We start from the raw sequence: 17,521 nt of genomic DNA, 5'->3' as shown, positions 1-17,521 counted from the left end.
ATGGAGAAATTATCTGTTTTGGTTTATCAATTCCGATGTTTCTAGGAGTAAAGTGTAATTAATTAAGTGTAGAAAGGAACGGGTCCAAAGAACACAGCAGTACATGGGTAAGAGCATTACATTTCATAGAAGCAATTTTGTGGAAATGAAAGGAACACTGAGCATAGCATAGAGGAAGGCTGTATTAAAATGTGAGTGTAGCGAAAGACTAGAGAATGCTAAACTACCATAATCAAGGGTCAGCAGTTCAATTATCCTGCAAAATTAAAATACAGGGAACAAGTGAGCAGCCTCTGTAACTTCAGCTTTGTAAGCTCAAAGAGAGTGTGAAAAGTCTTCAGTGGAAATAGAGAATGTGAAGGGTACCAAACAAGGCTAGAGTCACACTTCAGGTTTGTGACGGAAGATAAGGGAAGCAAAAAAGCAGAACAAGTTAGTGCTATCCAAAAAGGTGAAGGGGAGTTGGAAGGGCTTTTATAAATATACCAAGGGAAAAAAGTCCTGGCAAGAAGCTAGGTCCATCAATAAACGTGAAAACAAACAGCTATGGGGGAAAAAATTAAAAACTAGTTTTTAACAAGACAAATAGAGAAGTATGAGAAATTAGGCAATAACGAGGACTTTGAAAAAAAATTAATACAAACTAGTACAGGAAAACACAACAGGAGGGGCACGTGATATGTATTCCAGGGTCCTAAATGAATTAAGTTAAACCACTGTGAATTATTTTGGAAAATTCACCGAGAAACAAGTAGGTATCTATCTGATACCTGGGGAGAGTTAGGAGAGGAGCAGTACTGCACTTTCAGGCCCCAATTCTGCAAGTTACTTCAGCACATGTGTAACTAAACCCAAGAGCAGTCTTACTAACTTCAGTGGGATGGTGCACATGCTTAAGCACCTTGCTGAAGAGGGTCCTAAAACCAGGAAAGAGCAATCCTAGCAACTAACATCCAGTGATTCTAACTTTAATCTCAAATCAAGGAATAAATATTATCAGAAAGAGGTCTAGTCATCTGGACAATGACAAAAATATGGGTGATAAACATCAGGGCTTTATGAAGAACAAATCACATACGACTCTCTTATTACTGTTTAATCAAGCAGCAAAATTTGCAATGAAGGGACTGCAGTAGATGTCAAGCCTTTAGAGCCAAAAGTATGGCTCAAGGCTAGGGAAGCACCTCTGCACAGATAGACACTCTTTGGGCTGTGCAGCACACCCATGCCCCAGAACTGTGCAGGAGGAGTGCAAGCAGCCAGATCTTGTTTATTCCGTGTGCTGGGGAGGAGGAAACAAGTTTCTTGCCCCTCTATTCCTCCACCACACTCGCACACAGCTTGCCATAATGTGCACCTATTCTACTGTAAAGTGCTTCACAATGTAGCATATAGGCTTATTTGAAAAATTAATTCAAATGGGCTTTTTTAAAGTTACTGTCACGGCTTGCACACTGGCTGAAGGACTATCGAAAAAGGGTAATTATGATAAATGACAATTAACAAGTTGTGAGAGGTTGACCAATGGGGTGCTGCAAGGATTGGGGGCAGAACTGGTTTTGTTTAACATCTTTATTAACGATCTGGAAGTTAAACAGCACATTAATGACATTCAGAGATTATATGAAATTAGGAGGTACAGTGAGTGCCAGTGAGGATAGAGAAATAACACTAAGGGATCTGCAGGGGTTAAAAATAGAGAACACCTGGGCAAGGTGATACTAGAAATATGCCAGTGAATTGGAGAGAATTCAGAGAGGAGCAAGAAAAATGATAAAGGGGCTGGAAAGCCTGATTTACGGAGGACACCTTAAAAATAAGGTGATATTGTATAGCTTGGCTAAACCATGCTTTAAAGGTAGGGGATACAATAACTGACAATATCAGTACTTGTTTGGACAATGTGAAACCAAAGCGAGAGTGGAATGTTATCATGTGGCCTAGAGGGATATAAATTAATAGTAATGGGATTAAATGAAACAAAGAAAAATTTGGGCTAAATACAATGAAAAATTTCATGTTGAAGTCCATTAGACTCTGCCACGGTAGCAGAAATACTATCTCTTGACCAAGCACTGGAGAATTTACTGTAAAGAACAAATCTGTATTGCATTGGGATACATATCTCTAATTCTTGTGAGTCTATAAATAACAGCAACCCAGAATAAAGGGAAAGGTGAAAGCTCCATGAGCATCTTGGAAGTAACTAATAACTCAAGTCCTTCCCACTATACAAAATCCTTGGGAAAATGGGTGAGAGCCCAAAGCCTCAAATCTTATATGAAATAAAATAAATATCAAGGGTAAATGTAAAGAATGGGTGTTATGGTGTGAGAGAGCAGAACAAAAAGCAAGAGAATATTAAAATAAGGAGGAAAAAGTTCAAGCACAGCCAGATGATTTTTCATTAAGAATATTGGGGCACAGAAATCTTGTGCTGCCTTGATACACTAATGGTAGCTCAACAACTCAAACTCCTGCATTGGCACTACTGCAGAATTAAAAACGTGTACTTATGGTCACATGGCCAAAAAAGATCAGAGACTTGTTCTAGCTTCGCAACCTGATTGTAACGGAGCAGTGCTCCTGAGACAACCATTGGTCTCGTTGACTGCATAAGATATGAGTCTGGGCAGCAGTGAGATCTCATCACGCTTTGACCTTCAGTTAGGCTGGCTGCATTGTCTTTTGTTCTATTTAGCAGGACTCTTAAAGAGCAAAAGAGGCAGACACTATTCCTGTATATCCAGTTATATTCTGAACTAGAGGCAAACCAAAGAAGACAGTCCCTAAGAAACAGCCTTTCCATCACTATTTGCACAGGGTTCCCATACAAATCATTTCATTTCCTTCAGAGCCTACACCCTGAACTTTTTAGCTCATTTTTATGTGTTTCATCAAGACTGTTTCTTTCCTCTATTTTTTTTAAAGTGCCCACGTATGTCACTGAGTCACGTAATATCGGTATTGATTTTAATAAATCAACAAAACTAGCCAAAAAAGGTGAGGTGGTGGTTAAGGACCTGTTTTTTTTACAATGGGTTACTAACACCTTTGTCCTGTCACTTCTGGAGGTTCCGTATTTTGGAATTCTCATGTTTTAACCTAATCCCCAATTCAAATGGAATAGCAAGGAGGGGACTGTGGTGTTCTGTCAGAGTTGTACAATGGCTCAATAATGAAATAGCAGGAGATGTGGTACTGTAAGACTGAGTTTTACTGACAAAGCACAGTGTGTGTGTAGGAGGGGAAAGCTGGTATTTCGCCTACTCATCTACCACCAGGCCTGGTGGTGGATGAGTTCTATCAGCCTTTCTAACTTCTCAGCACTAATATTCAGTAATTTTTTTAAAGCTGTGGGTTTTTTTCAATGTTTTGTGCCTATCCTTCCCCCCCAAAAATATGTTTGGCAATTGTGGAGTGAGAAGTAACACTACTGAATCTAGGAGAAAACCGAAGTAACCTAACACTAATATAGCTGGGGGGCTAGGGAATGAAGAAAAGGCCAAGCACTAACAGTTCTTATCTCTACACACAAGCCTTTCCTTATCCCTTCTGTAGTGCACTGCCAATATCAGCAGAATCCTACTTCACTCCCTTTTGTGGGAGATAAACAAGACAACCACATTCCATATATTGCTCAGCATAGGCTGACTGTGACATGGAAAACCAAAGAATGCGTATGCATAATTATTGAGATTATAGAATAGTAAGTTTAAATAGAAGAATATGCTTTTAAATATATATGTAGGAGGCAGAGAAACTGAATTTTCTGAAGTTTACATGCCAACCCTTTAAATAAAACCATTCCCAATGACTAACACAGAAGAGATTATTTAAAAGAACTTTTCTTGGAAAGAATGTTCACTTACCCCACATTATGCATTTGTAAATCAAAACTCCAAGCACTGGACAAAGGCGCATTAACAGTCAGAAAGTCCATGCCTTTTTCTGTTTGTATACCACAGTTTGGAGTTTAGAGGAAAAGTTGCATAGAACATTGATTTCCAGTACATTCTATCAAGAGTAAGAGTTTTAAATGCTTACCTGAGAGAACAGAAGCTTAGAAAGCTGTAAATGCAACTTCTTTTCAAAATCTTGGCATAACCCCGCCCGCTCTGCCTCTCCCCTCCACCCCCCAAGCCAGGAGCAAAGAATCATTGAAACAGCACAATGCACAGGTTGCTGGTTTGCCCCCTCAAATGTGCAGTGCAAGTATCAATGACTGAAGAAAAAAACCAGGTGCTTTCCTATTCCTGTGTTCTTCCTGTCTAAAAATGGGCACCCATTGAGATGAAAAAAACCCCACAAATAACTTTTAACGCTATTAGAGCCACACCTTCCATTCCCAGACCACTGATATTGGGCTTCCCTATACTTGTGCCATTTACCCCTCTCCTTCGATCGATCCCTCTTGGAGCCAGAAAAAACAATATGAATCAAGAGAATATACAAGAGGGGTTTTCTATTCATAAGTAGTGCTGGACCTAATCCACAAAGTTAGAAGGATGTTTGAATTCAGTAGTTTTGGTTCGGGCCCAGCTCTACTCATAAATGCTCTGATTTTTACCAGCAAGCCACTAACCTAATGAGATTAGAGGGCTGCAACATCCAGCAGTTGGTGTGAAACACAGGCAGGTCTCATCTCATCTTTATTGTGGCCTGGTAACAACCACAGCATACAAGATAGCATACGCAGAGAAAAACCTACAAAAGCCAGTAGTCTTGTCTTTTATATACAGATCAGGAGGGTACAGCAGGCCCACCATTACACAGGTGGTCAGGACAACAGGGGAGCACAATATCAGCTGCACAAGTGGCAACAATAGCTACTTTTTGCTGTTTATGAACAAAAGGATAGGGTGTGGACAGCTTCCTGCACCTCTTTGCCTTAGAGTTCTTAAAGCCCCATCAAAATTGCAAGGAGGAAAGAGGAAAAGACGACCGTACCCAAACCAGCATTAGAAGAAAACATAACTTGGAAAAGGTGAGACATGAGAAGGAAGGGCGAGTGCTGAAGAAGAAAACATAAGTGAAAAGAAATACTTTTGAAGTGTTAATGACCTAATTTCACAGACAATACAAAGCAGCTGAAGAAAAGACATTTGAGAAGGATCGTAAAGAGTGAAAGGTACGGAAATAAAAAACAAAAAACCCAGGCTGACATTAAGTGATTTGGTACATGGCTTCTTCAAATCTTGTTTGTGATTTATAGATAAGCTGTAGAGACAGACCACCACAATACATTCAAACATCTGTAAGACTAATGGAATTTCTTATCAATACAGATGGGTTGGGTAAGAGTCACTAGGACTTACAAAAGCTCCCCCAAAATCCTCATGGTACCCATATGTACTCTGCTGCCCATGGTTATACTATAAGGGTTCATTGCATGTAGACAAGTTTTGAGATTTTATGAAGTTGTAATAAGTACCGTATATACTCGTTCATAAGCCAAATTTTTTTAGTAAAAAAGGGAAGCACCAGAGAAGGGGGTCGGCTTATGAATGGGTATAGAGAGGGAGAGGTGGGACACAGCCCCTCCCCCCAACAGAGGGAGCAAGGAGAGGCAGCACAGCCAGCAGAGACAGAAGGGAAGAGGCGGGGCCAGAGTCTCTCCACTTCTGGCCACACTGCTCTCCCCCCAGCCTTCAAAGCAGCTGCAGCTCTGGGGCTGGCAGGCTGCAGCCGTGCCGCTTGGCCCCGCCCCCCAGAGCAGGCTTTGGCCACGCCACCTGGCCCAGCCCGCTGGAACATGCTGCGGCTGCGTACACCTGCTGGAGCAGCTCCAGCTAGGTCAGAGACATCCTCGCCTGGCCCTCCCCAGATAAGGTGGGAAGGGATGGGATAGGGAGAGTGTGGGGGTCCCGGGCTAGAGGTGGGGTAACGTGGGGGGTGGTCACAGGGGTTACTCCCCTGACTCCCAGCTTCTCCCCCCCCCAAAATTTCCCCACCGATTGCTGTCCCAGCCCATCAGGGTAAGCAGCTGGCGTGCCGGGACACTTTGTTTACTTAGGTTTACCTCCATGCCTGCGGATGCTCAAGGTAAACAAACCATCTCGGCCCACCAGCGGCCAAAGTTTGCTGACCCCTGAATTATAGGGTCAACTTATGAACGGGTTATAAAAATGTTCCATTTTTACTTATCCATCTTGGGGGGGGGGGGTCGGCTTATAAACTAACCGGCTTATGATCGAGTCACATTCTGTAATTAGACTAAAAACCTATTTTCGAGTGCCATTTAGAACACAGCACATTAAGACTACCAAAATAGTCTCAATATGAATATTTACTTCAGATGGTCTTTAAAACAAGGAAAGCGCATTTTGGTGGTCCCTCAACAGATATCAGAAGTTCAACTTTTGGTCTCATTATGAGGCTTTGAGAAAAACACAGGAGTCGAGCACGGATAAACTACTCCAAGATAGTGATCTCCCTGTATTTACCACTGATAGTTTAATCTGAAAGAGGATAGGAAAACAGTCCAAGATGGAGCTACCATTAACCTGACCAGGAACTTTTTTCTTTTAAATCACAATTAATTTGGAGTTTATGATCTGGCTCAGATTAAAGCAACTTTAATAAAATTGAATCCACCTTCATACTGGCAAAATATCGATTGTAAAATTAAAGAAGCCATCACTTATTTATACATTAAAAAGACAAGAGACAATTTTGTGGGAATTCATCTCAAAATAAGCACGTAAACATGTCTGTATCTGAAGTTAGCTAAAAACTATTCTTCCCAGGGTTGAGAGTATTCTGGGTGACTTTCAGTGATTTGGAGGTGATAGGGTGCACACAAATAAAATGCAGCTATACTGGCCTCAACTCCACAGAGAACACAGGAAGAGAAATCAGTGCTCATCACACATAGAAAAGGCCAAAAGCTGTGTGGACAAACGTTTTAAATTTTCAAGCTCTCAAGAGTTCTTACACACAATGGAGAGGAACATAAAAATCTCTACAATAATAAGGCTGGAGTTTGCCTTTTTTTTTTAACCAAGTCTAACTATTGGTAAAATATTAAAGAGCACTTCATTTTAACTTGACTTGTGATTTGACAGAATCTTCTTCTTTCAGATTAAGAAGAACAATAGAAAAGTTTTAGTGCTGTAGGTTTTAGTACACCGACTTTAGTACACCAATCAATGTTGGCAAGAAAATCCACACTCCTTACTTGAAATGATAAATTGAAACGAACAACCAGAAGAATTAAGGCCAGTTAATGCACACGCGCAGAGAACAATTTCAGTAGCTTTGAAATAAACTGTTAGCCATTTCAGACCCCTAATTCATTCCACTGATATGGGGAAAACACCCATACCATCACCAACCTAAAGTTCTTTTTTGGAGAAGAAAATAAATGCTCAGTGTGAAGCCTACAAAGCGATCTCACGGGTATCTAGGACATATTGAAATTAGGCTGCTCACCACCCCGTGGTTGGGTTTTAAAGTCTACAGGACTACTGATTTTATATCAAATCTTGTGGAAAGGTAAATTATGGGTTTCCTAGAAAATGTTACCTGATCATTTATGGCAGCTGATATGCATGCCTTTCGGCCACCTGCACTATTAAATTGTCATCTTGAATCAATAGACTGAGTATTAGATTTGTTAGGATAACCTAAACTCCACCCCCAATTCAATGGGAAGACATCTCTCCTTCAGAGGAAAGGCGCACTTACTGGGACTTTGAAAGGAGAGGTGTTTGAAGCATCCATAGAGTTGGTTTTCTCGGATGTGCTGGTTCCTGAGATGCTCCTTCTGCGTGGAGACCTCTCTGCTGGGACCTCTGGAGAAGAAACAGAAAAGAAGGTGGGTGAGGGGAATTGAAAAAAAAATTAGGTTTTATCCTGCTCTGGACAGAAGCCGTCACAAACTTTCAGATGCATTAGCTAACAGCCAAATTATACTTACATATTTATATATGGCTTATTTGCTACCAAGATAAGTTATAGAGACATTGCAACTGGCAACAAGGTCAAAATTAGGAATCTGATTTGATCTTATAGGCAATAGGCAGTTATGATTAAACACATTGGTGAAGCTCAATACCCATATGTATTGCTACCTTGTACACTTGCTAATACAACTCAGAACTTTCAACTATTCTTTTTACAATCAGCAATGTAGTAGTTAACATCGCCAAATAAAATCTGTGACAGAGGGAGATCATGATTTTATCCTATGTTGAACATAATTTGACAAAGGTCAAAGTTCAGTCTCCTGCAGATAATGTGACCCTACTGCTAGCTCAAACTTTGAGACCATCAGAAGATTCATAGTTGCCTGGATAAAACAACATATATACCTCAGCAGATACAAAAATAGGTCAGTTTCTCCTTGTTCTGGCAATATGACCTTAGTAAGATATGACTTTGGCATCCTAAATCCATGCAGGCAGATCTTGCAAGCTCAAATCTTTACAGAAGATGTGCTCGTATCTGATTTTATAGATTTATACAGCATGCACATTATAAAATCACACACACAGACACACATATTAATACCTTTATCACAACTGCTGCCCATCTCCAGTTCAAATACTAGACTTACAGGAATCCAGCTTCATAAATAAGACATTCTCAATAGGATATGAAAAACCACATCCTTAGAAAAAGTCCATTGTTATCTTCTAGATCTTAAAGAAAAGGAGTAAACTGTGACTTCGGAGCCTGACATTTTGACTTCTGCCGCTTTCCTTTCAAAAGATAGATGCAGCTTAAACTTCCATTTCTGGCCTCCTGGCCCTTGGGATCCGTTCTACTTCCACTTAAGAGAAAGCTGGTTTTCTCTCTCTTCCCCCTCCCTCTTTACAGCTTGCAGAGAGAGCGAGAAAGAAACACACAGGACTGCAGCTATTCAATCAATCGTTCCGACTGCACATCCTCATTAGTTACTTTCAGGCTATTAACAGACGCCCAACTGCCGGCTCCCCTCAGCTACAGAAAATTTCACTATATATCCTGAGTCACAGCAACAACAAAGATTTACTGAAATTTACAGCCAGCTGCTGCCAAGAGAACAAGGATTTCTTCACCAAAAATAATCAAGACCCCTCTCCCCCCCCCCACACAAAAGCCTTCTCCAAGCAGAACATTACCTGTGACGCCTTTGCCAATTGGATTATTTTATTCATATTATAGTAGATATCGCCCAAGAAGTCTTGAAGGAGAAAATCAAAATTTAACATCATACCGATTGAAAAGTTAAGAAAATAGGATCTTGCTGCAAAAGTAGTAATCCCTCTACTGTAGGCTTTTTCTTTTAAAAAAAATATAAGTCTCTCAGCTTGCCTTTAAGGATCAATGATTAAAGAACTGCTAACATGGAGAACAGCTTCCAAAATTAGCTACATAGAAAGTTGAACAGTGATCACCAGCTAACACTGGTAAATGGGCAGGGCACAGCATTTAGTCCAAAATCATGAAGCTGATGCAAACAGCTCCACTCACACAGAATAAATTAATCAATCTGTCAAAGCTTGCAACAGAAAGACCCTTAGCTTTCAGTGAGATTTCTCCACAGGCTGATGATTAGCACTGGACACTTCCCTTCATAACCTGTGGGGCACCAGCCGTTTCCTGGTTTCGGAACTTGATGATCACTGCTTGACAGGACACCTTTAGCCAATAGAATGCCTAGATAGGGGCCAGTGCTAGACCAAGGATTGAACAATGGTCAATCCCACTCTCAGAATACTTTGCTAGTTCTATTTCTACTAACTTCATCATCTCCCCCTGCCCCCCCGCTCAAAAAAGAGGGGAGGCAAAAAAGCCAAAAGCTTATGGTATGTCTACACTGCAATTAGACACCTGTGGCTGGCCTGTGGCAGCTGACTTGGGCTCACGGGGTTCGAGCTAAGAGGCTGTTTAATTGCAGTGTAGACTTTTGGGCACAGGCTGCATCCTGAGCTCTGGGACCCTCCCACCTCGTAGGGTCCTAGAGCCCGGGCTCCAGCCCAGGCCTGAACGTCTACACCACAATTAAACAGCTCCTTAGATCGAGCCCAAGTCAGCTGGCACAGGCCAGCTGCAGGTTTCTACTTTCAGTGTAGACATACCTTAGGTAGATACAGCCTGCAGCACGTAGCATAGAACTTCTCCTGGCGTAAGTACTCAGAGAGGTAGCCATATCAAATAGATTTCAATAATCAAAATTTTGGTGGAAATGTAATTGAAGGAAATGGAAGCGATCTATGCATTTGGAACATGGGGCCAAAATGAACTCCTTTGCCTCAAATCAAAGAGCATCAACTAATGTAATGGCTTTGGCTTTCTCCAATACACACACAGGAAATCACTTCACATCATCAAAGCATCCCAAGTAATTTAACACGATGCTGATTTTGCTGAGTCATAAATGAAAACAGAAGACTTAATTCCCTACCATTTTTGACAATAGGTGGTCCTTTCCCAGGACAGGGAGTTATAGGGAGAAATAAGATTAAACCAAAGGAGAGCTGAGAAGAATCTATGCCCAGCCCCGATACCCATGTAGCAGCAATGCAAGTTATCTGTAGATAAAAGATGTTGGGATTCCTGCATGAAATGAGTTTCTTCCATGCTCAGAAGATTCATAAAAGTCTATTAAGTGAGGAAAGGAGAAGCAAATATCCAGAGGAGATGCTTGCAATCAATTAGTAACACAACAAAAAATATCAGCAGGAGCAGATTAGCAACCTGCTGGATCAGGCCCTAGCAAAATGTAAAATTAGCCCAGTTACTTCTAATTCCAAGCCTACAAACTGAAAGCGATGCAACTACTGTGCCCTTAAGAAGCATTTCTGCTGAGTTGGGTGGAAAATCTATACTGTTGCTGCTAGGCCAATATTAGATGGTTGCCTCCCCCGACTCATGCTACATACTACTATTGCATTGTTTTCACCTGCTGTAAAATCAATGCACCTTTCATGGTCTCAGTATTAAATTACAATCATTCTCTGCATGGCTCACTTTCTGGGGCCAAGCCTACAGACAAATCACATTGTCTCTGTGGATAAATAACAGTCTGAAACCTTTTCATCTGTTCTCTCAACCTCTGAAAAATAAATGGATTTCCCCATTTTCAATCTTAAAAAAAAAAAAAAAAAAAGTTGTAAACATTTCTGTGGAGCGCTTTTAATTCATTGCCTCATTTATCTGTGTTAAATAATATTAGTCAGCTGCAAACTAGCTCAGGCAATTACTCAGAAATGGCAGATGCCTGTGAAACCAGATCTACACAGGATGACATATAGCTCCCTTTTCACCCCTTCACACGGCAATGCCCTCTTCCCACTGTAACAAGCAATTGCTCATTCTTTTGGCCAGCATAGCAGGAGAATGGTTTATTTCAAGACAACAGAGGGTCCTGTGGCACCTTTAAGACTAACAGAAGTATTGGGAGCATAAGCTTTCATGGGTAAGAACCTCACTTCTTAGTCTTAAAGGTGCCACAGGACCATCTGTTGCTTTTTACAGATTCAGACTAACACGGCTACCCCTCTGATATTTCAAGACAGACACCATTGCCACTTCATTAAGTGTTCAGCAGGGGGCACTGGTATGGCAGATGGCGGGCACCCTTCTCCACTGAATCCAGTCGTCGTGGCCACAAATGCTGGCCTCAGCTCCCTTCAACGAGGGAGCAATGATCCACAAATTTCTAGGTTTCCAGTACAGTAGCTTGTTGTTGTTTCCAGCCTTTTGTAACTTGAATCCTTGCCTTTGTGGGCCCTTGCATCCTACTACCAAGGCCTTTTTCCAGCATGGAGAGGATGAAATGAACATCTGGAATATATTGTGTGCAGTACTGGTCACTCTCAAAAAGGATACTGCATAATTAGTAAAGTTCAGGGAAGGGTAATGAGACTGACTAGGGACATGGAAAATCATATGAAGAGAAATGAAAAAGATTGGGATTGTTTATTTTAGAAATTAGCAGGTGGAAAATTCAAAGCCGATAAAAGAAAATAATTCTTCCTCAAACTATGCAATTAGACAGTCGAACCCACCACCACAGGAAAATGTCGAGGCCAATAATTTAAAAGGTTTCAAAAGGAGAGTAGACATTTATAGGGCTAATGAGAACATCCAGAGTTCTAATGGTTATTGCTATGAAAAATTATTGAAGGGATATTAAACCACATGCTTTAGGGTTTAAACCAATCTCTAATTAGTAGAGATCATGATGAGACCTAATTGTTGGAGACAGATCATCTCACATCCGACAAGTGTGATGTACTTATGCATTCTTCTAAAGCATCTGATGCTGGTCACTGTCAGAGATGGGATACTGGACTAGATGGGTCTGATGTAGTCTGGAAATTTCTCTATTCCTATGATAATTAAAAAATTCTCAGTCTGTGTGTAGTCACATAAGCCTTCAGCAGTTTACAAATGCAATGGCTTAGTAGCATGGAAGCACTATGAAATGTATTACTACGCCCTGGCTCTGAACTTCAAGGGAGACTTTGACATGTGGAAGGATGTATTCAATATTCAGGTATACGATAGCTAGCTCTCAAGATATTCACAAATGCTGCTTTTTTCCAAAGACATAACCTTTTTATTTATTATTAACTTGCATGAACCAAGAAAATTCATGCATTAGTTACTTTCCCATTAAACCCAGCAAAAAGTCTCTTTTTTCACCACTTTGAACATTTTGCAAATTTTACAATATTATTGTAGAAACCTGGACAGTTTAGCAGCATTCCATCATCTCCTTTTCAATTTTTTTCCCCTTTGGGGAAACCCATGTGTATTAGCAGAATTTGATTGTTGTATCTATTTGTGAGAAGAGTAAAAGAAAAATGCTACACATACAATTAGATAATTTGGTCCCTCCAACTCAGCTCCATTGTCAAAAAACGTTAAGACTCAGTCCCCTCCCAACAGTCACCAATGGCTACCTAAGCTTATCAATCTCTAGCTGTTCCCATCATATCCAGCAAGAAGTCTACCAGGTATACAGATAGCCCCAGCTGTAAGAAACACATTTACATCTCTTTTAGCTAGCTCAATTAGCGCACCGCCCACCGTAAAAAAGAACTAATCACCACTCACTGGAACATGAGTTGAACAGTAAGCCATTCTGGAATTAGCCATTGTGATTTATATGCAGTAAATATTTTTAGTAGGGCTGTCAAGCGATTAAAAAAAGTTAATCGTGATTAATCGCACTGTTAAACAATAATAGAATACCATTTATTTAAATATTTTTGGATGTTTTCTACATTTTCAAATATATTGATTTCAATTACAACACAGAATACAAAGTGTACAGTGCTCACTTTATATTTATTTTTGATTACAAGTACTTGCACTGTAAAAAAATCAAAAGAAATAGTATTTTTCAATTCACCTAATACGAGTACTGTAGTGCAATCTCTTTATCATGAAAGTTGAACTTACAAATGTAGAATTATGTACAAAAAATAACTGCATTCAAAAATAAAACCATGTAAAGCTTTAGAGCCTGCAAGTCCACTCAGTCCTACTTCTTGTTCAGCCAATCCCTCAGACAAACAAGTTTGTTTACATTTGCAGGAGATAATGCTGCCCGCTTCTTGTTTACAATATGACCTGAAAATGAGAACAGGCGTTCTCATGGCACTGTTGTAGCCGGCATCACAAGATATTTACATGCCAGATGCGCTAAAGATTCATATGTCTCTTCATACTTCAACCACCATTCCAAGGGACATGTCCAGGCTGATGATGGGTTCTGCTCAATCCAAAGCAGTGCGGCCAACACATGTTCATTTTCATTATCTGAGTCAGATGCCACCAGCAGAAGGTTGATTTTTTTTTTTTTTTTTTTGGTGGTTCGGGTTCTGTAGTATCCGCATTGGAGTGTTGCTTTTTTAAGACTTCTGAAAGCATGCTCCACACCTCGTCCCTCTCAGATTTTGGAAGGCACTTCAGATTCTTAAACCTTGGGTCGAGTGCTGTAGCTATCTTTCGAAATCTCACATTTGACAAAACTCAAAGAAGGTACCAATCTGAAGTGAAAGTGTTCTTAAAATGAACAACGTGCTGAGTCATCATCCGAGACTGTTATAACATGAAATATATTCCAGAATGCGAGTAAAACAGAGCAGGGGATATACAATTCTCCCCCAAGGAGTTCAATCACAAATTTAATTAACACATTTTTTTAACGAGCGTCATCAGCATGGAAACATGTCCTCTGGAATGGTGGCCGAAGCATGAAGGGGCATACGAATGTTTAGCATATCTGGCACGTAAATACCTTGCAATGCCAGCTACAGAAGTGCCATGCAAATGTCTGTTCTCACTTTCTGGTGACATTGTAAATAAGAAGAGGGCAGCATTATCTCTTGTAAATGTAAACGAACTTGTTTGTCTTAGCGATTGGCTGAACAAGAAGCAGGACTGAGTGGACTTGTAGGCTCTGAAGTTTTACATGGTTTTATTTTTGAGCGCAGTTATGTAAAAAAATCTACATTTGTAAGTTGCACTTTCACACACAGGGATTGCACTACAGTACTTGTATGAGGTGAACTGAAAAATACTATTTCTTTTGTTTATCTTTTACAGTGCAAATATTTGTAATCAAGAATAATGTACACTTTGGTTTCAATTACAACACAGAATATATATGAAAATGTAGAAAAACATCCAAAATATTTAATAAATTTCAATTGCTATTCTATTGTTTAACAGTGCAATTAAAACGGTGATTAATTGTGATTATTTTTTTAATTGCAATTAATTTTTTGAGTTAACAGAGATTAATCAACAGCCCTGATTTTTAGCCATGCAATCAATGATTCAGCAACATGTAAACTCCAGTAATTTTATTTTAGTTTTTATTCTGTAAAGATGGCTCCCTTTCCATACCATTAAACCTTAGCCGCAATAGGCATTATGGCTTAAAGAAACTATGAGTTCTCAGCCTTTTTACATTTTATAGTTATCAAAGAAAGCAAAGAACTTTAAACAGTCACCTTACTAGTTATGCTACTTTAGGGAATTTGTCCTGTGAGGATACATTACTGTACATTTACATTGTGGTAATATCTAGAGTCTCAGATCAGGATCAGGGCACCATTACACTAGGTGCTGTACAAAGAGAGTAAAAGTCTCCTGCCATGAAGAATTTACAATCTTATTTGAGACAAGGCAGAATAAGTGAGTGTAATAAACAAAAGGAGGACCTGATTCCTCTCTCTCTCTCTAAATATAAATATATATATAAAAAGGCGGGGGGGGGGGGAGGGATAGCTCAGTGGTTTGAGCGTTGGTCTGCTACCAGACTCCTTGTTGTTTTTGTAGATACAGACTAACACGGCTACCCCCTGATACTAAACCCAGGGTTGTGAGCTCAATCCTTGAGGGGGCCATTTGGGGATTGGTCCTACTTTGAGCAAGGGGTTGGACTAGATGACCTTCTGAGGTCCCTTCCACCCCTGATAGTCTATGATTTTATATATATATATACACACATATATATATATACACACATATATATATATATATATTATATATATATAAAAAATAACAGCACATACACACACACACACACACACAAGAGTGAATGTTCAACCAATGGGATCACTCAGTTAGGGGCATAATTCAAATACCTCCTGTATGAACAGACCACTGTACTGTTAACTATTAAAGGGGGAATCGAATTCATTTTAAAACGCCTTTAAAAATCAATCAACATTTCAACAAGTCAGAATAAAACAATTAACACCCTCAAGGTAATTTATGATTCATTAGTACAGTATACACATTCAATGTCATGGCATTTGCGATTCAGACAAGACAGAACTGCGTATTTTTGCCTCACTGTCCTTTTTGTCCCTCTCAGACCATTCAAGCAACAATCTTGTTGCAGACAGCCAGTTCCTAATTGTGGTTTCTTCTACTTCTGGTGATGATGCCTACAAAGTGGAGATGTTAAAGGGTAAGAGAGCAGGAAAAAAAAGAAAGGACAAGAGCATGAGAGGGAGAAATAAGAAGCAAAAGGAAGGCGAGTGTTACCAATCATGAAGAAGGAGATTGAAGGAAAAGATGAGATGTGACTGAATAGGATTTTTCAAACCTCTATTGCATAATATGGTGTTTTCTTCTTATGAAAAAGGAAACTGCATGTGAAAATGTGAAAAGGTTAAGGCTTTACCTTGGAATAAGTATCATCCCTTTGGATTCTCCTACTTGGGGAGAATTAGAATTGTGGGGCCTAGTTTAAAGTCCTGTTATACAGGTTTAATTAATTCCTTCAGTTAAAAACTGGAATTAGAAGTCAGCCAGAACAAATGTGATTTGCACCAGGCTCAGAAGCCCACCAAACTCTTGCTCTGAATAAAATATAAGAGAATACGAGTTCTACACCGTATAACTTAGTGGGCAAAACTGAATCTTGCTGTGGTGATTCCTACAACCACAAAGTGAATATTGATAGGTAGTGTCTAGACAGGAAAGATAAAAAGTAAGACATGAGATGGGGTGAGTTTGATAATGAAAAGTGTAAAAGTGAAACACTTTGGATAAGTAAAGAAGAGAATAAAAAATGAAGGAAACACTGTGAGAGCATTTGCTACAGCTTCCCATCACCAACCAATTACTGGATAGCAGCAAGAATCAAAGGCTTCCGATAGGGTTGCCAACTTTCTAGTCGCACAAAACCGAACACCCTAATCCCGCCCCTTCCTGAGGCCCCGCCCCCGCTCACTACATTCCCCCTCCTTCGATGGCTTGCTCTCCCCCACCCTCACTCACTTTCACTGGGCTGCGGTGGGGGGTTGGGGTGCGGGAGGGGGTGAGGGCTCTGGGGCGAGTCCAGAAATGAGGGCTTCAGGGTGCAGGAGAGGACTCCAGGTTGGGGTAGGGAGTTGGGGTGCAGGCTCTGGGGTGGGGCTATAGATAAGGGGTTTGGGGTGCAGGAGGGGGCTCCAGGCTGGGGCTAAGGGATTTGGAGTGTGGGAAGGGGCTGTGGGTTGAGGCAGGGGGTTGGAGTGCAAGAGGGGGTGAGGGCTTGGAATGGGGCTGAGGATGAGGGGTTTGAGGTGGAGGAGGGGACTCCAGATTGGAGGGGGGGCGCAGGGCTGGGATGCGGGCTTATCTTTGGCGGCTCCCAGTCAGCGGTGCAGCGGGATGGGGTGGGTGGGGGGGCGCTAAGGCAGGCTTCCTGCCTTTCCTGGCACTGCGGACCACGCAGTGCCCTGGAAGCAGCCAGCAGCAGCTCCAATTCCTAGGCAGGGGGCCAGGAGGCTCCACGCGGCGCTCTTGCCCACAGGCACTGCCTCCTCCCCCCCAGCTCTCATTGGCCAGTTCCAGGCCAATGGGAGTGTGGAGCCGGTGCTTGGAGTGAGGCCAGCGAATGGAGCCCTGTGACGCCCCCGCCTAGGAGTCGGACCTGCTGGCCGTGTGGTGCCAGCCAGGACAGGTAAGGACTAGCCTGGCTTTGTGACGCAGCACCACTGACTGGACCTTTAACGGCCCAGTTGGCGGTGCTGACCAGAGCCAGAAAACCCGACACCTGGTCACCCTAGCTTCCGAG

The 17,521-nt window shown here is 41.1% G+C and overlaps 1 protein-coding gene across 2 annotated transcripts in view; it reads right to left on the bottom strand.

Moving 5' to 3' along the window:
- LOC113407534 (ras GTPase-activating protein nGAP-like) overlaps positions 1 to 17,521 on the bottom strand; it is a 279,190-nt gene that overhangs the window by 71,266 nt on the left and 190,403 nt on the right. For both annotated transcript variants that reach the window (XM_026656145.2, XM_026656146.2), the window contains exon 4: positions 7,690 to 7,796. In XM_026656145.2, coding sequence (XP_026511930.1) covers positions 7,690 to 7,796 — 107 coding nt within the window. The remainder of the gene's footprint in view (positions 1 to 7,689; positions 7,797 to 17,521) is intronic.

This window comes from Terrapene carolina, unplaced genomic scaffold (genome assembly GCF_002925995.2).
Source record: "Terrapene carolina triunguis isolate 2854851 unplaced genomic scaffold, T_m_triunguis-2.0 Scaffold212, whole genome shotgun sequence".
Classification (NCBI taxonomy): Eukaryota; Metazoa; Chordata; order Testudines; family Emydidae; genus Terrapene; species Terrapene triunguis.
Note: the sequence above shows the minus strand (reverse complement) of the source record. Positions and strands in the feature narration are given on the sequence as shown.